Here is a 25,589-nt window from a genome sequence, read left to right on the forward strand (position 1 = left end):
TATCTTTCTTCTTTTTTTTCCTGTATGTTATCACAGTTCAGGTTGACCGCACAGGTCTTTATACAATATTTCAACAGTGTTACAGACTTGTCTAAGCTCGGTCTCAATCTGCCTGATCCTCTCCATAATTTCAGAAAACTCTTGGAGTTTGTCCTGAATTAGCTTGCTATTATGGTCATAAACATAAAACGCCCTTTCTTCCAACTTTTCTGCCAAGCTTGAAACCTTTCAGAAGAAAGAGAAGAATTAATGAGAGCTAAAGATTTTTTTTTAATCCTTTATGAAGGGCTTGTCCTAAGTTAAAAGACTTGGACAAATTTTACTTCTCAACACTTGCAAACATATCCATGTATAACCATATGAGAATTTAGTAATGGCTAATTTGAGTAAATATCATAAAATGACACGAAACAGTGTGAGTTGTTAGAAAAGATGATGGTGCAATATTAGGAAATGAGGGAGACTGCATTACAGAGTGTTTGACACAAGTAATTTACAGCCATGATTTTTCATCGTCATGAACTATGGTTCTTGGAGATGTCCCATACATAACTTGAGATCCACTTTTGGACAAATAACAACAATGAATAGTTACGACCATACATCAGTAGAATGATCGGAAATTTAAGGAGCAGCTATGCAGTTAGAATCCAACCACCAATCAATGTCCTTTGAAACAGCGCAAAGGTTGATATTAATAGACTTAGCAGCTCCTGTGGTGTAATTTTCAAGTCACCAGGGAAATAAAAGGGAAATTGAGCAGAGAGCAGGGGGAGCAGTAATACTATGAAACTAAATTTGAAAAATTCAATTCCTGGTTTGAAAGTATTCTTTCCTTTTTAATCGTGTGATGCTTACTTTGAAATGAGTTGTTATACTCCAGAAACTTCATTTTTGTGGCTGCCACACACAATGTTGAATTGGTTGGGACTCTACAAGATAGTCACTGGAAAACTATAGCAAAATGTGTTGCAGGATGTCCCGCAAAAACAAAGTTTGTGCAGTTTAATAAACTTTTCCATATTTTTAATGTTAGAACCAATTAGGAAATTACATTTATAACCCAGGAACAAAAATCATGTTACATAGTGTAATACAAATGCCAGAAAGATCATTTGAACATTTCTTTACATGAAAAGAGTCACATTATATTAAAGAACATACTGAAAATAGGAAATAGGATGGATGCTGAAAAGATTTTCAGTGTGGAAAATGGGAAAGATGCAACCATATCTGAATTTTTGGGAGAAAGAGGTTATGAGCAAGTAAAAGATTCTAGTGACTAATTTCTTCTAAAATACTTGGTGTTATTGGGTTGTTGTAGGTTTTTTTCAGGCTATATGGCCATGTTCTAGAAGCATTTTCTCCTGACGTTTCGCCTGCATCTATGGCAAGCATCCTTTCATATTCCTTGATTCGTGTTTGGGCAATGCTGCATTTGGTGGTCCCTATGTAGACTTTTCCACAGCTGCATGGTACACGGTAGAGTCCTGCAGAGGTGAGAGGATCCCTCTAGGAAATTCGATGAAGAAACACAACATACAAACTATCTACAGACCCACCAAGAAAATCCAAGAAATGCTACGTTCAGCAAAGGACAAGAGGGATCCTCTTACTTCTGCAGGAGTCTACCGTATGCCATGCAGCTGTGGACAAGTCTACATAGGGACCATCAAACTCAGCATTGCCTAAACACGAATCAAGGAACATGAAAGGCATTGCAGACTACTTCAACCAGAGAAGTCAGCCATAGCAGAGCACCTGATGAACCAGTCTGGACACAGCATATTATTTGAGAACACAGAAATGCTAGATGACTCTCACAACCACTACGTCAGGCTACACAGAGAAGCCATTGAAATCCACAAGCATGTGGACAATTTCAACAGAAAGTAGGAAACCATGAAAATGAACAAAATCTGGCTACCAGTATTAAAAAACTCTAAAATTACAACAGCAAAACAACAGAGGGGAAACAATTAGGCACATCTAATCACCTCTCAACAAAAGATTGCCCCAGGTACTGCCAGGCCATCAAATGCTAATCAAGGTGGTCAGTTGAAACATTCACACCTAGCTCCAGCAGACAAGAGTTCTTTGTCCCACCCTGGTCATTCCACAGATATATAAACCCATTTGCCTAGTTCCAATAGACCTCACTACCTCTGAGGATGCTTGCCATAGATGCAGGCAAAACGTCAGGAGAAAATGCCTCAGGAACATGGCCATATAGCCCGAAAAGACCTACAACACCCAGTGATTCCGGCCATGAAAGCCTTCGACAATACTTGGTTTTATTGATTTTTGAGTATTGATTAAGTACAAGAAGCGAACTCAAAACACTAAGAAATGGGAAGAAAATACAATAATTTAGGGGACTTGTAGTTATTCTCGATTAATCAGAATGCAACTTGTGCATTATAACTAGATAAATTTACCTTTAGCAAAAGATTTTCTCTGAACGTATTCATGAACTCGTGGTCTTTCTTCCGATCCTCATTAATTTTGTCAACCAGTTTCTGAGTTCTTTGCTCCATATTTTCAATAGCTGAATTCAGGGCCATGAAAAAACTTGTAGACCTGCTGTCTGACCCTCCGCTTGTGAGTGGACTAGAAAGAGGAGTGTTGGAAGATTCTTTCCTATGGCTGGAAAAAAGTAAAAATAGCATTTGAACTGTTTCTTGTAGCAACAGCACATTCAAAAGTAACACACCTATTACATTATTTCCCAACAGAGACAGATTTTAACATTCTAAGATTTCGCAGACTGCAGCCAGAAAATCAGAAGACGTTTACTTCTTGAGAGAAGAGCAATGACCAATCTCGATAAAATAGTGAAGAGCAGAGACATCACACTGGGAACAAAAATCCGCATAGTTAAAGCAATGGTATTCCCCGTAGTAACCTATAGATGCGAGAGCTTCACCATAAGGAAGGCTGAGCAAAGGAAGATAGATGCTTTTGAACTGTGGTGTTGGAGGAAAATTGAGAGTGCCTTAGACCGCAAGAAGATCAAACTAGTCCAAACTCCAGGACATAAAGGCCAGCTACTCACTGGAGGGAAGGATACTGAAGGCAAAGATGAAACACTTCGGCCACATAATAAGAAGACCGGAAAGCTTGGAGAAAGATAATGGTGCTGGGGAAAATGAAAGGAAAAAGGAAGAGGGGCCGCCCAAGGGCAAGATGGATGGATGGTATCCTTGAAGTGACTGGCTTAACCTTGAAAGAGCTGGGAGTGGTGACAGCCGGCAGGGAGCTCTGATGTGGACTGGTCCATGAGGTCACGGAAATGACTGAACGAATAAACAACAAATATTTCTGTCTCAACAAATAAAGTCATTTCCTAGTATGTTGTAAGTGTAATGAAATATGTGAATATGGTCTATATATACTTCATTAAGAATCCAGGATGTAATTTCCCTGCAACCATTTCTATGCTGTCATGAGAAAAAACTTGCAACCAAAGGAATGATTTTAAAAGGAATCGTTTAGAAGCAAAGCAGCTTGGGAAACTGGGTATGTTTAGCTTGTAGGAAAGACGACTGAGAGGGAACTTGGCAGTTGTGTTTAAATATTTGAAAGGTATCCCCTTGAGGAGGGGTCAAGTTTGTCTTCTAGAGACTAGGACATGGAGCAACAGATTAAAACTTTAGGAAAAGAGATGTCACCTAAACATTAGGAAGAACTAAGAGAGGTAAGAGCTGTCTGGCAGAGGAATAAGCTGCTGTCTTGGAGTGTGGTGGAGTCCTTTTCTCTGGAGGATTCTAAGCAGAGACTGGATGACCATCTGTTGGGGGTGCTTTGATTGTGTTTTACTGCACAGCAGGGGGTTGGACTGGATGACTTTGTGGTCTCTTACAACTCTAAGATTCTGTGATTCTAGGAAAATAGATGTATTAAGTGAATTGTGATATATGATATTTTAATGAGTGTATATGTTTTTTATGGCTGGAAACCGGGCTGAGTCCCTCAATGAGGTTGAGAAGCTCGGTATAGAAAACTGTGAAATAAATAAATACCTTGGGAAGTCTGGCTTGGCCACAGTAGTCCACGCTCTGGTTACATCCCGCTTAGACTACTGCAACGCTCTCTACGTGGGGTTGCCCTTGAAGACTGCTCGGAAGCTTCAAATGGTCCAACGTTCGGCAGCCAGGTTGCTAACAGGAACGGCACTCAGGGAGCATACTACTCCTCTGTTGCGCCAGCTCCACTGGCTGCCAATCTGCTACCGGGCACAATTCAAGGTGCTGGCTTTAGCCTATAAAGCCCTAAACGGTTCTGGCCCTACTTACCTCTCCGAACGCATCTCCTCCTATGAACCGACTAGGACATTAAGATCGTCTGGGGAGGCCCTGCTCTCGGTCCCGCCCGCATCGCAGGCGCGGTTGGCGGGGACGAGAGACAGGGCCTTCTCGGTGGTGGCCCTCCGGCTGTGGAACGCCCTACCTGTGGACATCAGACAGGCCCCCTCACTGCTGGCATTCCGGAGGAAGGTCAAGACTTGGCTTTACGAACAAGCGTTTGGCTAAATACTGCAATGAAATACAGTAAGATGGTACAACTGAACATAGGAATTGGTATAAAGGATTAGGATTACGGATTCTGATTTGTTTGCTGAGGCGCATGTCTATGATAATGATTGTTTTTGACTTGATATGTTTTGTATAATGTGTTTTTAACTGCTTTTTTGATGTTGTTGTGTTAACCTTTACTATGTAAACCGCCTTGAGTCGCCATTTCGGCTGAGAAAGGCGGTATAGAAGTAAAGCAAATAAATAAATAAATAAATAAATAACAGCCAACTATCACTCTTAGCTACTTTTCCAGAGAATTTACCTCCCACACAGGCACCATCTACACTGCCATATAAAATCCAGATGATCTGCTTTGAACTGGATTATATGGTAGTGTAGACTAGTATAATCCAGTTCAAAGCAAATAATGTAGATTATATGCTTTGACAATCTGGATTATATAGCAGTGTAGTAGGGGCCATAATCTCACTTACAGGTTCTCTTACATTTATGAATGGATGTACCACTAATACATTCAAATTGCCACATTTGTTAATTATTCAAAATTAAAATGTCCATTAATTTTCTGATCATTTAAAAAATCTTACCTTAACAGATCATCACTTAATGCACTTCTTTGTACATTAGAGAAAAATGGGCTATTTGATTTCTTTTGTTCAGCCTCTTCAAACAGAAATTCCTGATTAGATGACATTGCAGCCTCTAAAAGGAGAAAGAGAGAACTTTCAGGGCATGGCAACACAATCCAGTTCTTTTTTTATCTTTGTTATTTTTTTGTTTGAGTAACTGGTTTATGCAAAATCCAGGAATAATCCCAGTGAAACATGCACCAGTTGTGGACAAATTAAAACAGGTTATATAGCTTGGTCTTAAAACACAATGGCCCCAGTTGTAAAGCTCTGTTATTTATTTATTTAAGCACTTTATATCCCACCTTTCCCCTCTCAAGGGGCCAAGGCGACTGACAGCCAATAAAACATACAATTTAAAACTTAAAACCAAATTAAAACCATAAATATTAGGCCTTCTGTAAACTCTAATTAAAGTTCAATAAAATGAATTATGCCAAATTATGTTCTAGTATGTATACTGAAAAAGAATACAAGGCTGGGTTGTTGTGAGTTTTCTGGGCTGTATAGCCATGTTCTGGAAGCATTCTCTCCTTACCTTTCACCCACATCTATGGCAGATATCCTCAGAGGTTGTGAGGTCTGTTGGAAACTAGGCAAGTGGGGCTTATATATCTGACAAGAGAAAGAACTCTTGTCTGTTTGAGGCAAGTGTGAATGTTGCAGTTGGCCAGCTTGATTAGCATTGAATAGCCCAGCAGCTTCAAAGCCTGGCTGCCACCCTGGACATTCCACAATTCCACAATATATAAATCCCACTTGCCTAGTTTCCCTCAGACCTCATTACCTCTGAGGATGCCTGCCATAGATGTGGGTGAAACATCAGGAGAGAATGCTTCTGGAACATGGCCAAACAGCCTGGAAAACTCACAGCAACCTGGTGATTCTGGCCATGAAAGCCTCCAACAACACATAGAATACAAAGATGCTTATTCAAAGGAAATAAATGAATTTGAATAAAATTAAACATATAATTTAAGTTGAGTTTCAAGGTTTATGACTATTTATTGAAGGGCTGATATGGGGGAGGGGGAATTTGTTTTTTTTTTTAATCGTAGATGTGTTTTTAGCCTGTTTTAACTTTTGCCTTTTAGATTTTATTGTTGATATTGTGTGTTTCATATGCTTTGGATCTGGCTGTGGAGAAAGGCAGGGTGGAAATATCTTCAATCTATATAAATAAAAATGTAATGTTAGTTTGTGGGACTGACATAACTCAAAAACACCTGGACGAATTGACACCAGATTTGGACACAAGACACCTATCAGGCCAGCAAGTGACCATCACTCCTAAAAACACTGGAAAACCACACACACACACACACACACATGCAAACACACATATATACACAAATATATATACACACAAAACACATATACACATACTAGGCCACAGCAATGCGTGGCAGGGGACAGCTAGCAGAGGAATAAATCTTCAATAATTTATAGTTGATAAAAAGGTAAAAATAAAAATACTCAATTTGTGTAGTTTTAGATATTATTTATTCAGAATTATTGTTTGCTTTGAAGAATAAAAATGAATTTGATACAACAGAATAAATAATTTATCAAACAAGGGTGGGATATACTTCTTAAAAACACAGTGACTATGAATGATAGGAAGGGGGATGGCCGGGATTTGTTGTGTGCCTTCAATTCAGCCCTAAGGGTCCTCTGGGGCTGAGAGAGTGTGACCTCCAAGGTTTCCGGGCCCAAGCAGGAATTCGAACGCTGGACTCCATAGGTACGCCTTACTCTTACTCTGGGTTTATTACCGAGGCGTCATCTTCTAATTTTTAGGAGTGAACAACACTGAGGGACTTGGGACATATTCTATGCAAATGATACTAAATCGTAGGGGGAAAAATGCTGGATAAATTTAATAATTCCACTTGCTCACAACCTCCTCCCTACAAAATTGTATGAAGAAGAAGGCCCTGAACATGAGGAAGAACTTCCTGACTGAGAGCCGTTCAGCAGTGGAACTCTCTGCCCCGGAGTGTGGTGGAGGCTCCTTCTTTGAAAGCTTTTAAACAGAGGCTGGATGGCCATCTGTCAGGGGTGATTTGAATGCAATATTCCTACTTCTTGGCAGGGGGTTGGACTGGATGGCCCATGAGGTCTCTTCCAACTCTAAGATTCTATGAGGAGAGATGCCTGTAATCTATATAAATAACTAGCTGTGCCCTGCCACGCGTTGCTGTGGCCTATAGTAAAACTTATTAAAGTTGAGGTAGATATCTGGACTATTATGAAAGAGAGGTTCCTACCTATTCCTTCCCCCTTTTCCTCCCCCTTTCTCTCCTTTCTTCCTTCTCTACCTCTTTCTTTCTTTCCTTCTTTCACTACTTGGTTTCATCCTTCTCTCTTTCCCTCATTCCCTCCCCCTTTCTTCCTTTGCCTTTCTTCCCTCCCTGTTTGCTTCCTTCTTTCACTTTTTATTTCCTTTTATTTCACCACCATCATAACAATAACAATAATGCAATGCATTGCCTCCGGGACCTGACACCTCTCCCATTCCCCCTAAAAGGGTCTCAGAGGAACAATAGCATAATAATAATAATAGAAATAACAACCTTTACCCGCCACGTGTTGCTGTGGCCAATCTTCCCTCTTTCTCTCCTTCTTTCCCTTCCTCCCTCCTTCCCTCCCTCCCTCCCTCCCTCCCTCCCTCCTTCCTTCCTTCCTTCCTTCCTTCCTTCCTTCCTTCCTTCCCATCTTCTTTCTCTATCTCTTTCCTTCCTTCCCCCTTTTTCTTTCTCTTCTGCTGTCTCTCTTTTCTTTCCTTCCATCTTTCCTTTTCTTTCCTTTTCTTCTTCCTGTAACTTTCCTTCCTTCCCCCTTTTTCTTTACCTCCCTTTCTCTTTCTTCCTTCTTTCCTTCCTTCCTGTCTTTCCTAGATTTTGACAGGGCGGGAAGGGGCGGGGTGGGGTTTGGAGGTGGCGTGAAGTAAAAGGAGGTAAGATTGGGGCAGGGGAGTGATGGAGCGTGGGGTTGCATGTGTGTGTGCGGCAGCGGGGGGAGTGATGGAGCGTGGGGTTGCGTGTGTGTGTGCAGCGGCGGAGGGAGTGGGGTTGCGTGTGTGTGTGCGGCGGCGGGGGGAGTGGGGTTGCGTGAGTGCGGCGGTGGGGGGAGTGATGGAGCGTGGGGTTGTGTGTGTGTGTGTGGCGGTGGGGGGAGTGGGGTTGCGTGTGTGTATGCGGCGGCGGGGGGAGTGATGGAGCGTGGGGTTGCGTGTGTGTGTGCGGCAGGGGGGGTGTGTGTGCGGGAAGCAGCGCGGCGGGGCTTGGAGTGGGCATGGTTTCCACAGAGGGAACGTTGGCCGGAAAGCCATGTGCGCGCGCCAGGGAACTTGCGGCTGGGCGCCAATGTACATGCTCAGTTGTTTTGCTGTTTTGTGAGTGTGTTGTTGTGTTGTTTTTCATTTTGAGTAGATATGTTTGTACCTTGTGGGTTGTGTTATGGGCATGGGAATTTTGGTTAAGTTTCGTTGGGGTTTTTTTGAGTTTTGTTCTTTTGCCGTTTTGTGAGTGTGTTGCTGTGTTGTTTTTCATGTTGAGTAGATATGTTTGTACCTTGTGGGTTGTGTTATGGGCACGGGGATTTTAGTTAAGTTTCGTTGGGGGATTTTTGAGTTTTGTTGTTTTGCCGTTTTGTGAGTGTGTTGTTGTGTTGTTTTTCATTTTGAGTAGATATGTTTGTACCTTGTGGGTTGTGTTATGGGCACGGGGATTTTGGTTAAGTTTCGTTGGGGGATTTTTGAGTTTTGTTGTTTTGCCGTTTTGTGAGTGTGTTGTTGTGTTGTTTTTCATTTTGAGTAGGTATGTTTGTACCTTGTGGGTTGTGTTATGGGCACGGGGATTTTGGTTAAGTTTCGTTGGGGGATTTTTGAGTTTTGTTCTTTTGCCGTTTTGTGAGTGTGTTGTTGTGTTGTTTTTCATTTTGAGTAGATATGTTTGTACCTTGTGGGTTGTGTTATGGGCATGGCAATTTTGGTTAAGTTTCGTTGGGTTTTTTTGAGTTTTGTTGTTTTGCCGTTTTGTGAGTGTGTTGTTGTGTTGTTTTTCATTTTGAGTAGATATGTTTGTACCTTGTGGGTTGTGTTATGGGCATGGGAATTTTGGTTAAGTTTCGTTGGGGGTTTTTTGAGTTTTGTTTCCTCGTTGGATGCCCCTAACAAATTTATATATATAGAAAATATAATGTTCGTTTGTGGATTAACATAACTCAAAAACCACTGGATGAATTGACAAGAAATTTGGACACAATACATCTAACAGTCCAACGAGTGTCCATCACCCATAAACACACACACACAAAACCCCAGCGGAACAGACTTAAAACCCCCCCAAAATACACCATATATACATATACACATACACTCATATACATATGCAGACATTTATACACACACGTATATATATGCACAAACACACACAAATATACACATCATACATATACATACACACATATATACACATGCACATATACATGCATACATACATATATACATATACACATGCACACATATATATATCCATATACATACATATATACACACAAATATGCATATAGACAAGCACACACATATACACAATATACATGTACACATATAAACATAAATAAAATATATACACACATATATACACATACAAAACACAGACTGTGTCACAGCAACGCGTGGCAGGGGATGGCTAGTAATAATAATAATAATTATTATTATTTTATTACTAGCCATTATATTATATTATTACTAGCCATATATTATATTATTATATAATACTAGCTGTCCCCTGCCACGCGTTACTGTCGCCCAGTCTGATGATCTGGAAAATTAATGAGAAAGTGTTGGTTTCTAATATATGTAATTTATTTATGCTTGTGGGTAAACAGTATTTCTTGCTGTTTCTTTGTCAGTGTTGATGTGGGAATTGTCTGGTTTGCCTACTCTGGAACATGCAACATATAATTTTCCTTCTTCAGGGGCCCCTTTCAAATCAATGATACTATATCTATGTGTGTGTGAATCATATCTATCTATATCTATGGCTGGATGGCTCTTTGTCAGGAGGGCTTTGATTACATGTTCTTGCCCTAGTGAAGGGAATTGGACCAGGTGGCCTTGAGTATTTTCTGTTGGTCATGGGGGTTCTGTGTGGGAAGTTTGGCCCAATTCTGTCGGTCTGGTTCAAAATGCTCTTTGATTGTAGGTGAACTATAAATCCCAATAACTACAACTCCCAAATGTCAAGGTCTATTTCCCCCAAACTCCATCTGTGTTCATATTTGGGCATATCGTGTATTCGTGCCAAGTTTGGCCCAGATCATCATTGTTTGAGTCCATGGTAGTCTCTGGATGTAGGTGAACTACAACTCCCAAACTCAAGGTCACTGCCCACCAAACCCTTCTAGTCAGGCCCGTAGGCAGGATTTTGTTCCGGGGGGGGGGGGGGCTGAATTTTTTTCAGGGGGGGTTTCGGGGGGGTGAGTTTCGGGGGGGGGGGCTGAGTCTGAGTGAAAGAGGGTCTACCCTTGCAAACCTTTTGTATCATTACCCCAATACCCCCATGCTACATGCCTGCTTCTAGTGTTTTCTGTTCGTCATGGGAGTTCTGTGTGCCACATTTGATTCAATTCCATCATTGGTGGAGTTAATAATACTCTTTGATTGTAGGTGTACTATAAATCCCAGCAACTACAACTCCCAAATGACAAAATCATACTTTTTTGAGTGATGGTCGCTCCTTGTGTTGTGAGACATTTTGTTGCCATATTTGGTGTGATTTCATTCATTGGTTCTTTTGTTTTTAAGGTATTCATTATGAACAGAGCATTTATATATAGAGAGAGATTACTAGCCATTATATTATATTATTACTAGCCATATATTATATTATTATATAATATTATTATATTATAATAATTATAATTATTTATAGACCACCCTATCTCCCCAGAGTGACTCTGGGCATTTCCCAACATGTCTGGCAAACTTTCAATGCCAAAAAGGGGGGGGGGAAACATTCAGGCAAATTACTTCAGGACAAATTCATATTAAACAACATAAAAGCAACCTAACTCTAAACTTAATAACAGACAGTAAAAACTTAAATATGCTATACATAGTAAAAATTAATATAAATGTGATATTAAATAAGAACAGCCAAGAACAGTGGCGTAAAAGAGGAAGTATCTTTGACCTCTTTCTTCTTCTTCTTCTCACACTTTTCTCTTCCAAATTCAATGGCTTCTCACTGAGGGGAATTTCCTTCCCTCACAGCAGCCCAAGGGGGGAGGGGCAGAGTAGAAAACCTACATTTAGAACAGCCAATCAGCGGATTAGCAGCACTCCTCTCATCCAATCAGTGAGGCACTGGTGAGGAGTGGGTGGAGCCTACTTGGGACTTGAGTGAGGACCTCCCAGCACTGACTTGGGGCCTTCATTTTCCTGGCAGCCCTGAAGATGGTTGTGTGTTGTCATCTTTTGTACACCTGGTTGCAGGCCTGTAGCCAGAAAAAAATAAATCAGGAGGGGTTGAAAGTTTTTCCTCTCAAGATGACTTGGGGGGAAAAAGGAGGCCAGTGTCTCCAGATCTGGCAGGAGATCTCAACAAGGCCCTGAAATTACCATCATTCTTCAAAGATTTTTCACAGGTCATAGGTCCTGAAATTTTACTTCCGATTAAAGCCCGTTTTTGTCGGCCACAAAGGACAATAGTTTCCACTACGGGCAGAAGTTTCTTTCTGTTTTATTGAGTTCTGTTAATCCCACAAACGAACGTTACATTTTTATTTATATAGACTAGCCGTCCCCTGCCACGCGTTGCTGTGGCCCAGTCTGTGTATATTTGTTCTCTGTGTGTATATAAATGTGTATATGTGTGTGTATATATTTGTGTGTTTGTGTATATATGTGATTTTGCACATGCATTTTAATGTATTTTTTGTTTTTTGGCTTTTAAAGTCTCTTCCACTGTGTTTTTCAGTGTTTTTATGGGTGATGGTCACTTGCTGGCCTGATAGGTGCATTGTGTCCAAATTTGGTGTCAATTCGTCCAGTGGTTTTAGAATAATAATATCATCATCATGGGAGCCCCCGATGGCGCAGTGGGTTAAAGCGCTGATGTGCTGAGCTTGTTGATCGAAAGGTCGCAGGTTCAATTCCGTGAGCTTCCGCTGTCAGCCCTAGCTTCTGCCAACCTAGCAGTTCGAAAACATGCAAATGTGAGTAGATCAATAGGTACCGCTCCGGCGGGAAGGTAACGGCGCTCCATGCAGTCATGCCGGCCACATGACCTTGGAGGTGTCTACGGACAACGCTGGCTCTTCGGCTTAGAAATGGAGATGAGCACCACACCCCAGAGTCAGACATGACTGGACTTAATGCCAGGGGATAACCTTTACCTTTACCTTTAATCATCATCATCATCATCATCATCATCATCTAATTACTTATTAATTGCCCCCCATCCAAGATGCTCTAGGCGATTTACAAGCTAAAATTGTAAAGGATAAAAATACATACATACAGATATTGATAAAATTAACAAAGATCAAAAGCTCTAGTAAAAAGCCAGGTCTTAAGTGCTAGAGTAAAAGGCCCCAACTCACGCATGGCTCTCATATAGAGCGACAAGGAATTCCACAAGGCAGGCGCCTGGTCCTTTCCAAGTGCACTTCTCTAGGACCCGGTATATAAAGTAAGTCACATTGGGATAGACAAGCGAGCTCTGGCTTGATCAATGGGAAAGGGATCTAGGAGTCAAGCTGGATTTGAACCAGGAGTGAGATGCTGCAGCGAAAAGGGCCAAGGCCATTCTAGGAAGGCATCAATACAAATATATATTATAGATGAGTGAGGCCTGGCTTGACCAATGGGGAAGGGATTTAGGAGTTAAAGTGAGGATGAGCCAAGAGTGTGATGCTGCAGCAAACAAGGCGAATGTGATTCTAGGCTGCATCAATACGACTATATATTGTCGATGAGTGAAAGGATTCAGAACTCTGCTCTTTTGCTCTTTTCCAGTTTCTACTACCTTATAAGCAAAGATACCTGGATTGAGAGGTGGCCAAGTGAGGATGAATGCCAAGATGAAGAATTTCAGAAACCTATGCAATGACTTAGACTGATTGACATATTCATTGACACTTTTGGGCTGTCAGGTTTAACTGAAGTTGCTTGCTGTGTATTATTCATAGAAATTTATCTTTTATCTTATTTTTGCTCCCCTTTCCCCCTTCAAATTGTTTATGAATACAATAAAAGTTTGATTTCTTATTGTAGTGTTGTGTTCATCGTGCATACTGTGTCTGCTGTTTTTTAATTGATTGATGTGATGTCATCAGAGTGCTTAATGCTTTATAGGGAGGACAGGTCTCTTCCCATAGTTTACACCAGACATGGGCAAACTTTGGCCCTCCAGGTGTCTTGGACTTCAACTCCCACAATTCCTAACAGTCGGTACACTGTTAGGAATTGTGGGAGTAAGTCCAAAACACCTGGAGGAAAAAAGTTTGCCCATGTTTTTTGGTTAATTAATGTTGTGACCTCAGAATGCATAATTTTTACAGATATACGAGGACTCTGTCCGAAAGACTGTACAAGAACCTCTTGTACAGGACAAAGATTCACCGCTTAAATCCAGATACAGCGCTGGTTTAGGCAGGGAGATGTACAAACAAGCAATGGATGGTGGCATGCAGAGTGTAAGATAATGAAAGAGCACCCAGGGTCTAGATGCTAAATCGTAATCTGCCTGGAGGAGACCTCTATCTTGCAACGCTGTCCTCGTCTCCTACATTTTGCCCCTCTTGGTAGCCATAGTTTACCACTTACTCTCATATTATTACACCATTTCTGTGGTGTAATTTCCCTCAAGTAAATATTTAGATATGTTGCAATTTATTATCTTTGGTTATGGTTCAAGCTCCTTTTCTATCCAAGTTGTTGTCCGGAAAAAAAATCTGTTACCGGAAAACCATCTGATAATGAGCATTCCCTGATTAACTCTTTAAATATGTTCAGGAGTAGATGAAACTAGTAAACTTCTTTGTGCAATGTATTTGACAAGAATAACCATAATACATACTACCAAGAGCCCTTGGTTTGAATCATAGAATCATAGAATCAAAGAGTTGGAAGAGACCTCATGGGCCGTCCAGTCCAACCCCCTGCCAAGAAGCAGGAATATTGCATTCAAATCACCCCTGACAGATGGCCATCCAGCCTCTGTTTAAAAGCTTCCAAAGAAGGAGCCTCCACCACACTCTGGGGCAGAGAGTTCCAGTATCGCCTGTGGATACCAAAATCTGTGGATGCTCAAGTCCAGATATAGAAAATGGCATAGTAATATGGTGTCCCTTATATAAAATGTTTGCTTTTAGAAATTTTATTTTCTAGAAAATTGTTAAGTTTGAATCTATGGACCTGGAGAGCTGATTGTACTTATACTTGCCAGCTATTCTTCACATAAAAATAAAGAAGCATTTAAACATACCAGAAGATGGTGTGTGTGTGTGTGTTTTTTTTGTGATTCATCAAAAATAAGGTCCGTTTTTAGTGGGTTAAAGCACTGAGCTGCTGAACTTGCTGATCAAAAGGTCACATTTTCGAATCCGGGGAGCAGCGTGAGCTCCCACTGTTAGCCCCAGCTTCTGCCAACCTAGCAGTTCGAAAACATGCAAATGTGAATAGACCAATAGGTACTGCTTCTGCGGGAAGGTAACGGCGCTCCATGCAGTCATGCTGGCCACATGACCTTGGAAGTGTCTACAGACAACACCGGCTCTTCAGCTTAGAAATGGAGATGAGACACAGGACATCCTTTTTATTGTATTCTTTTACACGTTACTGCTATGGGTTCACTGTATAACAGGGGTCTTCAAACTAAGGCCCGGGGGCTGAATACGGCCCTCCAAGGTCATTTACCCGGCCCTCGCTCAGGGTCAACCTAAGTCTGAAACGGCTTGAAAGCACACAATAATAACAACAACAATCCTATCTCATCAGCCAAAAGCAGGCCCACACTTCCCTTTGAAAGACTAATAAGTTTGTATTTGTTAAAATTGTTCTTCATTTTAATTTTTTATTGTTTTTTTTAATGTTTTTTGCACTACAAATAAGAAATGTGTAGTGTGCATAGGAATTCATTCATGCTTTTTTCAAATTATAATCCGGCCCTCCAACAGTTTGAGGGACTGTGACCTGGCCCTCTGTTTAAAAAGTTTGTGGACCCCTGCTGTATAACAATTTGGCTGTGGGGGTGGGGGGTGGGGGTTGTGCACTCTCTGCAGAGCTTTCTTTTCTCCGGGGGTGTTTTATTTAATACATCTTCATGCTATTGTTGCTTTCTCTGCTTTCCATGCCTTTCCCCCAGACAAAAATCCACCCCTGAGTATCTTATCTGTAACCAACAGAATACTGCCTTCAGGTTTGAACATGTGATATGGAAGAGACAAAATCCATGGAATAGTCTTGCTTCCCTCCCCCTCTTCCGCGGCTTTCAAAAAAAGTGCTGGGGTGGCTTGACCCTGTGTCCCAACACCCTGTTTGGTTGCACAGATTCAGGGACAATGTTTAGACTCACTCAAACATCCACCATAATCATTATTGTCACCGCCAGTAATATTACCACAGTGCCCTCTGTTTACATGACACTTTACGGGGGTAGGATTTGGATTCAGGGGGTGCTGAGTTTGATTCCGGGGGGGGGGGGGTGAGTTTGATTCGGGGGGGGGGGGGGCTGAGGATCTACACTAGTAAACCTTTTGTATCATTATCCCAATACCCCCTGAAAATGGGATATATTGGGCATGGTGATCAGATCATGATATGAATAAACATAACTGTTTAAATAATGTACCAGTAAGGCCTTCTCGCGGACCACCCTGGGAATTTCGAGGGGGGGGGGTGAAGCCCGTCAAGCCCCCCCCCCCCATTACATGCCCCCCCCCCCCCCCCCGGCTACATTTGTTAATTTGACAGATTAGTATCCTTCTATTCTAAAAAAGGCATTTACTTATTTATTTCATATCAAAAGCATTGTATAAATTAGTATAAAACTGATAAAAATAGAAAGAGTGCAGGCTGCTAAACATCATTTGACCCAAAATGGGCAACAGCAATGGCATTGTCCGTAGCCTCCAACAGCTCTTCCTCCGTACACGAGGCAGGGCACAGTGGACAAGCATACAAGTAGAGAAATTAGGTACCACTAAAACAAGCGGGGGAGGTATTTTACAACATCATAAAGACAAATATTTGACAGAAAAAGAGGGAAATCTAAAACTATTTTTGTGTGCAAGTGTGATACACCTCCCACAGCCAACCCAAGAAGTACGCTCACACATGATGTTGCGATGAACAATGGCTACAACTCATTTATTGCCAACAGGAACAAGGGCTGGCAGCCAAGCATGGGTCCTGGATCACGATCGGGCAGCCCACTGCTGTCCGATACCGCAAAAGCCAGGGTGCCACCGGCACAATACTGGGCAAATGTAACTCGGCATCCCTGGGACCACCAGATGTTCCCCCTTTCCGCTAGGGGGGGATACCAAACCAGATCCAGGGCCCATGCCCCACGCCAACAAGGAGTTGTGACAAGAAGCATGAAACAATTAACTGTTAACAAGTAACCAGGACAAGGTAAAAACAGCAACGAAAGTTGACCACCGATGAAAACATAAACCGCATGCAGGGTGGGTGGGATGGTTCAGGTGTTGCAATCACAGTGCCTGCTGGGGAGCTTGGGGCAACCTTAAATAGGCTGCCCAATAAGAGGGAGAGGCCAGCTCAGGCCTCTCCTGCAGTGAGGCGTGGTCAGATGGCCATTGGCCACTTGACCTGCTGGCGGGAAACTTTCCCGCCATCTGAGGGAGCTTCTGGGAGGAAGAAGACCCCCCTGAGGCCAGAATGATTGTGGGGGACGCCCTGCACCCCAACTTCCCTGGGCCGGTAAGTCGGGCCATGCCTTTTTCTTGGTGGTCTTGGAGGGATAAAGCAGTCAGAAAATGGGTTTGAGAGCGGGAAGGGAAGGTTCACATGTTTGCCGCTCTTTCCACAATACTGTGGCAAGTATTGTGTGTTTGTGTGTGACAAAAAGATAGAAAGAAAGTTTTCAGTTTTCAGTTTGTACTTTTATAGGTTTCATCAGTCTAAAGTAGATCCAGTTCATGGGATGTTTGCTGATTACTCCATCTCTATTTCTGAAGAAAGGATTGCACAAAATACTGATTAGGAGAGATTTTTTTAAAAGGACATAGTATTATTTATGTGTTTTGATAGGCTTGATGTTTACTTTTGAAATTCCCATGAAGTGCAAACCCCTCCCCATGTGCTGATAAAACATCAAGCTCTTGCCAAAGGGTTTGGCTTGATAATTGTATCCTATAATAAATACTGGGTTGCAGCTACCCCTGCAAATGGCCCTCCAGTTCATGATGGAGAGGTCCATTCTGTATACGGTGGTCGTCCTCCTGGTGTGTTTCCCGACTTCTTCCCACAGCCAACTGTAAGTACATGATACAATTCAGCATTCCCATCTCCCAACATTTCCAGTTTGTGTGCTAAGTAATGTCATTGCTCAAGATAGCATTCTCCTTTGTTGTTTCCTCCCTAAAGTTACACCTTAGGGGTGATTTGGGCCAGCTTTAAGACATAATGGGTTTAAATCCACATCACATTACTTCTCCCACTGCTACACCATTATGGTGATTAAAATATAACAAAAAGCTGAAATCATTTGAATGTAACATTTCTGTTTTTCACACTATCTGTTGCTCGAAGTGGGTGATTACACTGCCCAATGGTAGGGCTCGGAATTTCCGAGGGTGCATCTACTCCGTAGAATTAATGCAGTTTGATACCACTTCAGTTGCCATGGAATTATGGGCACTGGAGTTTTAGAAAGTTTTTAGTCTTGTTTACTTAATGTTCTGGTGTCTCAGCAAACTCCAGATATCAGTGTTACATAGCATAGAGCAATGACAGTTAAAGTGATGACAAACTGCATTAATTCTACAGCATCCTGACACAGGGAGTGTTATTTTTACAATACAACAGAAGTATGCAAAAAATATGTGAGAACTAGCCATCCCCTGTCATGCGTTGCTGTGGCCCACATGGGGGTTCTGTGTGGGAGGTCTGACCCAATTCTATAGTTGGTGGGGTTCAGAATGCTTTTTTGATTGTAGGTGAACTATAAATCCCAGCAACTACAACTCCCCAATGTCAAGATTCTATTTTCCCCAAACTCCACCAGTGTTCACATTTGAGCATATTGAGTATTTGTGTAGAGTTTGGTCCAGATCCATCATTGTTTGAGTCCACAGTGCTCTCTGGATGTAGGTGACCTACAACTCCAAAACCAAAGGGCACTGCCCACCAAACCCTTCCAGTATTTTCTGTTGGTCATGGGAGAACTGTGTGCCAAGTTTGGTTCAATTCCATCGGTGGTGGGGTTTAGAATGTTCTTTGATTGTAGGTGAACTATAAATCCCAGAAACTACAACTCCCAAATGACAAAATCAATTTTTTGAGTGAAGGACATACATTGGGTTGTTAGGTGTCTTGTGTCCAAATTTGGTGTCAATTCGTCCAGTGGTTTTTGAGTTCTGTTATTCCCTCAAACGAACATTACATTTTTATTTATATAGATACTAGCTGTACCCGCCATGCGTTGCTGTGGCCAGCCTTCCCTCCCTCTTTCTCTCCTTTCATTCCTTTCTTAATTCCCTCTTTCCTTCCTTCTTTCCTTTTTTCTTTCCTTCTCTCCTTCCTTCCTTCTCTAACTTTCCTTCTCCCTTTTTCTTTCCCTCCCTCTTTCTCTCCTTTCTTCCTTCTCTACCTCGCTCCTTCCTTCCTTCTCCCTTTCCTTCTTTCTTTCCCTCCCTCCCTCTTTCTTTTCTTTTCTTTCTTTCTTTCTTTCTTTCTTTCTTTCTTTCTCTTCTTCCTTTTCTCCCTCTTTCCTCCCCTTTTTTCTTTCCTTCTCTCCTTCCTTCCTTCTTTACCTCTTTCCTTCCTCCTCCCTTTTTCATTTCCTTCCTCTTTCTCTCCTTTCTTCCTTCTCTACCTCTTTCCTTCCATCCTTTGGTCTTTACTTCCATGCTTCCTTCTCTCTTACCTTCTTTCCTTCTTTCCTTCTTTCTTTCTTTCTTTCTTTCTTTCTTTCTTTCTTTCTTTCTTTCCTTCCTTCCCTCCCTCTTGCTTCCTTTTTTCTGTATCGTCATTTAGTTTTTTTTGTCATTTATCTTTTTTGGATTTTTGAGTCCTTTCTGCTGGTTTTTTTGGGGGGGGGGGGGAGGGTATGAGCAATGGTCACTCGTTGGTCTGTTGAGGTATAGTGTCCAAATTTGGTGTCAATCCATCCAGTGGTTTTTGAGTTCTGTTAATCCCACAAACGAACATTACATTTTTATTTATATAGATATGTGAACTCCTTAGTACCTGATCCATCTATAACTTTTATCCTGTCTTCTAAGATTAGCCACATATGTCAAACTCAAGGTCCATGTTTTATGTGTGGAAGTCAGTGCACACACACCCTATCAACACAGTCTTCACAGACACTGTGGCATGGTTAGCCAGATGAATGGTGGCCTCTCATCTGCTTCAGCCTTCATCCTCAAGTCCGCCACCACAGCTGTTGTAACATGCACCATATTGTCATCTGCCTGCTCTGCCGTTGAAGTCTATAGATTGTGTTTTGTCTAGTTCATTCCCTGTGATCCTGCCAACTTGGGAGATAACTCTGGAAATTAGTTGGAAGTAACCAGCAGATCAATCTCTTTATGTAGCTTTAGGACTACATTGAAATCAGAAGTTAAAGATGCAGTGTGGTGATGTACTCTATCAATGAGCTACTGAGCTACTGCAAACAATTCAATGGATAATGTTTTATTTCTTTGCAGCTCCTCCATGGTTGTCCCTAGTGTCCTGTGGGTGGAGAGTGAAGAGCAAATTGTGGTGGAAGCTCATGGGCTCAATGCTGCTACAGAAGTGACTATCTCTGTCCATGATTTCCCACATAAGTCAAACGTCTTGTATCAAATCAAAGCTACAATGAACGCAGCCAATGGCATGATGGTGACTCCTCTCATAAAGGTAGGTATGCAGTGATACTTATAGATCATTATTATAGGTTATTGATATTTTTATTGATTAGTCCACTGACCATATAAGCAAAGAAAATAAAAAACAAAGATGCACAGATAAATAGACAGTAACCCTTAGAAAACTATTTCCTGTAATAGTTAACTATTTGGGTTGTTGTAGGTTTTTTCGGGCTATATGGCCATGGTCTAGAGGCACGCTCTCCTGACGTTTCGCCTGCATCTATGGCAAGCATCCTGAGAGGTAGATGCAGGCGAAACTACCTCTGCGGATGCTTGCCATAGATGCAGGCGAAACGTCAGGAGAGAATGCCTCTATAGCCCCCCAAAAAACCTACAACAACCCAGTGATTCCGGCCATGAAAGCCTTCAACAATACAGTTAACTATTTATTTATTGTGTTAGGAGCAAGCCAAACAGTTGTATTGCATTTTTAACAAACAAACAAACAAAACACAAAGTTTGCAAGCTTGGTAGTTGATTAAATGTCCTTTGACCAGTAGCTGGCCACTTGGAGTGCCTCTGGTGTTACTATAAGAAGGTCCTCCATTGTGCATGTGGCAGGGCTCAGGTTGCATTGCAGCAGGTGGTCTGTAGTTTGCTCTTCTCCACACTCGCATGTCGTGTATTCCACTTTGTACCCCATTTCTTAAGGTTGGTTCTGCCTCTCGTGGTGCCAGAGCGCAGTCTGTTCAGCACCTTCCAAATCACCCAGTTTTCTGTGTGCCCAGGGGGGAGTGTCTCATTTGGTATCAGCCATTGGTTGAGGTTCTGGGTTTGAGCCTGCCACTTTTGGACTCTTGCTTGCTGAGGTGTTCCAGCGAGTGTCTCTGTAGATCTTAGGAAACTATTTAGTGATTTAAGTCGTTGGCGTCCTGGCTGATACCCAAACAGGAGATGAGCTGGAGATATCTTGGTCCTTTCACTATTGGCTGCTACTTCCGGGCGGATGTCAGTTAGCTAACTGAAATAAATTAAATACATCAAAACTTGATTAAGTAATAAATTTGGGAAAATGGGATTAAATTGGGATTAAATTGCAAAATGAAAGCCAGGGAAGTAAAGTGATGAGTGTAAAGAATCAGTCGGAGAATTTAGATAAGTTCATCACCATGGCAAGAGACCCCATTATGTGAGATAAAGAGATCTCTCAGGGGTACAGTTTTTATGATGAATTTGGCTGTGCAATGGACTAAGTGTAGATTCTCCCCAGAAAGAAAATAAGACCATTTGACAGTTGGATCCCAGTTGGTTGTTCTAACCAAAAGCAGTTGTAAATACTGGGCTCTCACCTTGGCATATGAACCACAATCAAACAAAATATGCACAATGTCCTCTATGGCTGGTACACCACAGTTGCATGTTCTTTCGTGATAAGGTATTTGTTGGTATTGTCCTGTTCCTACCATAGAATTAAGTTGCGCAAATCTAGTTCTGGTAAAAGCTATTTTCTGTCCCTGTGTGAGGTTCATCCTAAGGTACTTTTCTGTGCCAAATGTTGTTATCTTTTTGGCTAACCAGTTTAGAGATTTGAAGCTGGCCTGATATCCAGAACTCTTTGTTTGAATGTTTCCTGGGCCAAATGTAAAAAAGATGGGAAAGTCAAAAGTCTAGCTGGTATGTCAGTTGGTAAAGCTGGAATACCTAGAGGTTAGGTCGCTGTGGATCTAACTGTTCTTCTAGACAGAGTTTAGGAGTCTCCTTGAGTCCATTTGATGAATCCTTAGCCACTAATTAAAAACTTTTATCAAAACCTGCCACTGCATAGAATGGGCTCCAAGTTCTGTTCCCACTGCTTAGACCAGGGTTTCTTAATCTATTCTAATTATTCTCCTTAAGAAGTAGCCCTGCACCGCCTCCAAAAGGGTTACTTATAGAAGATGCCACTCTGTGCATTCAAAAAGTTAGGGTGCACTCCAATATACAGTAATTTATCTGGTGGCAAGTCTGAATTAACATGCAAACCTGGACTCACTCTATGGCACTATCTACACTGACCACTTCATGCAGTTCAAAACTAGTTTCAAACTGGCTGCCAGACAACAAACTCCTACAAAAGAACGCGAAAGAACGCCCTTCATGCATATCAGTACTCTGTGATTTGTGTCATTCCCATTCAGACGTCAAACTGGTTCTAGAATTTCCTATGTAATTACTAGGCCTGTTCAATGTATGATTCTAAATAGTGCTAAATGGAGCCCCCGGTGGTGCAGTGGGTTAAACCCCTGTGCTGGCAGGACTGAAGACCGACAGGTCACAGGTTCGAATCCGGGGAGAGGCGGATGAGCTCCCTCTATCAACTCCAGCTCCTCATGCGGGAACATGAGAGAAGCCTCCCACAGGGATGATAAAAACATCAAATCATCCGGGTGTCCCATGGGCAACGTCCTTGCAAACGGCCAATTCTCTCACACCAGAAGCGACTTGCAATTTCTCAAGTCACTCCTGACACGACAAAAAAAAATAGTTCTAAAGTACTTACAAAACTAAAGTTCTGGTTGTGAAAATTTCAGAACTCTTTCAAAATTTAATTATTATTTCATTATTGGCGATTTTTATGACAAAACCAATTAGGAACTGTCATTTATAGTGAAGTTTTGAGAGTTTTGTTAGAGTTCTGATATTTTCACCACCAGAACTTTTTGTAAGTACTTTAGAACCATTTAGAACCATGCATTCATCAGGCCTAGTAATTATCTGCACATCAAAATCCCTTTTTCCAATAATGGTTTGAAATTGCATTAAATGGTTAGTACCCATAGCCCCTGAATTGGTTCCTGACTGACAAGTATAGACTCTTCCTGAAAATTCATTCCTTAATTATATTGAATAGTAGGACATGCATATCAGTTATCTATCTATCTATCTATCTATCTATCTATCTATCTATTTATTCAACTTGTATACTGCTACTCCCAATTTGACTCAGAGCGGTTTACAGAAACAGATTAAAACAATACAATTAGCTGTAAAAAGACCATAACAATAACAATTGTTTGTTGATGGTTCTTGGGATATAGCTGGATGGGGAAGGAAAGAAGAAATCACCTGTGCTGCCAAGCTTAGTTATAGGAAAGGAAAATATATTTATCCACAGATTAGATACCTACAGTTTCTCCTATCCACACTCTATAAAATATTCCTCCCTGGAAATGTTATATTAATGACTTAGTTATTGATGGGTCTTTGAATTTTTGGGCAAAGTGGTAGTATTTTCCCTTACTGAGACAGGACAAAAGAAATTGCTCCTAGGAGAGGAAGAGGCTTAAGAAGAGCTCTTCAGCAGTATGCAAAACAGTTTACTGTAGCCTTTAAAGAAATATGGTATATATATACATATAGGTGTATTATAATGAAGCAGGCTTTTTCTTTCCCTGAGCAATTGCTCAAAGGCTCAGCCAACATGCTCCGTATCAGTTCAAATTGCGGACGCAGATGAGTCAGGAAAGACGGCCAACAGGATTCAACAAGAATATCATAGTTTATTTATAGCAGCTGCTAGTGGCTTTTTCGACACAACATGGCGTCTCTGGAAAAGCCCCCGAGCATCAAAGGTAGTGTTCTTTTATACATCAAAAAGGGGTTCGGCTTTAAGAGCCGCCCCGAAGATTAAATCATTGGTTAAAAAAGCTGTCAATATTATAATTAATATTAAGCAATTAACTCATATATTTTTAAGTTTCGCTTCGCAATAAGCAAGCCCCTTCTTGGAAACATCTCAAGATGCTGACAGCTGAAAACATCTGCTGATCTTGGCAAATCTAACTTCGGCCTTGGCTATTTCCTTTTGCAAAGTTGGCAAGTCTCATGACCGATTTTTCACCCTTTCACAAAAAAAAAGAAACTCATCTTTAGTCTGTCTTTGTCTCCCATATATGGTCAAGTCCATCCGTTCTCTTTCCTACATGCAAACCCTTTTACCTTTTCTGTAGCTGTACCTTTCTGCCTTATTCCCACATGTTTTTGTTTTGCGAAGCGGTTTACAAAAGCGAGAGCAAATCAGCAAGGGTTAGATATTATGGATCTCTCCAATTATGCCTTTTAATGAGAGCTATCTTTTCTACCGAAGCTGCCTGATGCATATATCTCTGGCAAACTTGAAGCAAAATTGGAAAACAGCACATTAGCAACAAAAGGACAAAACCGCATAGCATAATCACAAGTATTACTTCTCTAAGCCATGATGCTGAAGGAAGCAAAGACGTTAACCATGAGAAAGGTTGCCATCCATCTTCCTTTACGTTATGATTTATTAAGTCTTGCAATTTTTCCAAATCATCTTCAATTGTTTGGTTCAGATTATGAAATTGGACCACGCACCGGCCCCTTATTATAGAACAGAATCCTCCCTTTGTTGCCAACAAATAATCTAGGGCTAGCTTGTGTTGCATTGCCATTTGGCTTAGTTCTTCAATTTCTGATTGTAATTGTCTAACTATTTTTCCTGTGGCATTTATGCTTTTTTCTAATCTACATGTGAGTCCCATGATACTCTTTCTGTTTTCTTGGGCCATTATTCCAGGATAGGACCCGAGGGTTAGGAGCCCTGTTATTAATCCTCCTCCTATCCTTGAGCCTCCAGTTTCGGACAGTTGTGAGTCTATAATCACTTCGTCTGAGCACTCAGGTCCTAAGGGTGCTATGGCTTTCAAAGATCTCTGAAGCCTCCTAGGGTGTTTAAGGACTCGTACAGGGAATGTCAGGTATCCTACCCCAACACACTGGTTTCCTCCTGGATGAAAATTGGTTGCCCATTTATCAAAGAAAAACCACATATTGGGATCTCTAATATGCCATCCTGAACAAATACTGCCTCCATTTCTCAGGGATGTGTAATTTGACTCAAACAGTGGGTACTCAGGGTACAGTTCCTTCCAGTCCGTGTCGGCCAGATTTTGTTTGTTAACATATGTAGAGTTATAGGTTCCATACAAATAAAACTTGTCCTGACAGTGAGTATAATTTGTCAACCTTGTTAGGAAGGCTTTTCTGTGCTCCCAGCCTTTCCATTTTTGATTCCATGTACCCTTGTTTGCACAACAAAAACACATTCCTCTCGTGGTGGCAGTATATCTTATTCGTCTAAATTTAATGTGTTTTAATCCATCGGGGACCTGAGAAAATATGGTGGGATTTTGAATAGTTCCTTGTAACCCCCCGAGCACCACCTGGGGGTCAGCTATTAGGGCAGGGAGGAAAGAGAAGTCACCTACTTTTTCTGGATGTTCATATAGGAGTGCCACATCTTTTCCATGCTGATCAAACATGAATCTAGCATGCTCTTTTAGCCAATTTCCCTGTATCATAGTGA

General features: G+C 41.5%; 2 protein-coding genes across 2 annotated transcripts in view; one reads left to right on the forward strand and one right to left on the reverse strand.

The window, feature by feature from the left end:
* Positions 1-5,233, reverse strand: SYCE2 (synaptonemal complex central element protein 2). Its single transcript, XM_067465560.1, has 3 exons — positions 5,126-5,233; positions 2,439-2,646; positions 1-225 (listed from the first exon to the last, which is right to left on the reverse strand). Exons 1-3 carry the CDS (start codon positions 5,230-5,232, stop codon positions 31-33), a joined length of 510 nt encoding a protein of 169 aa, XP_067321661.1. The 5' UTR covers position 5,233; the 3' UTR covers positions 1-30.
* A 12,337-nt stretch (positions 5,234-17,570) lies between these two features.
* Positions 17,571-25,589, forward strand: part of LOC132768040 (venom factor-like) — a 93,358-nt gene continuing 85,339 nt past the window's right edge. The window contains exons 1-2 of the mRNA XM_067464017.1: positions 17,571-17,679; positions 20,078-20,270. Of these exons, the coding sequence (XP_067320118.1) occupies positions 17,591-17,679; positions 20,078-20,270 (282 nt within the window). The 5' untranslated portion in view covers positions 17,571-17,590. The remainder of the gene's footprint in view (positions 17,680-20,077; positions 20,271-25,589) is intronic.

The sequence above is a fragment of the Anolis sagrei genome, chromosome 2 (assembly GCF_037176765.1).
Source record: "Anolis sagrei isolate rAnoSag1 chromosome 2, rAnoSag1.mat, whole genome shotgun sequence".
NCBI classification, from domain to species: Eukaryota; Metazoa; Chordata; class Lepidosauria; order Squamata; family Dactyloidae; genus Anolis; species Anolis sagrei.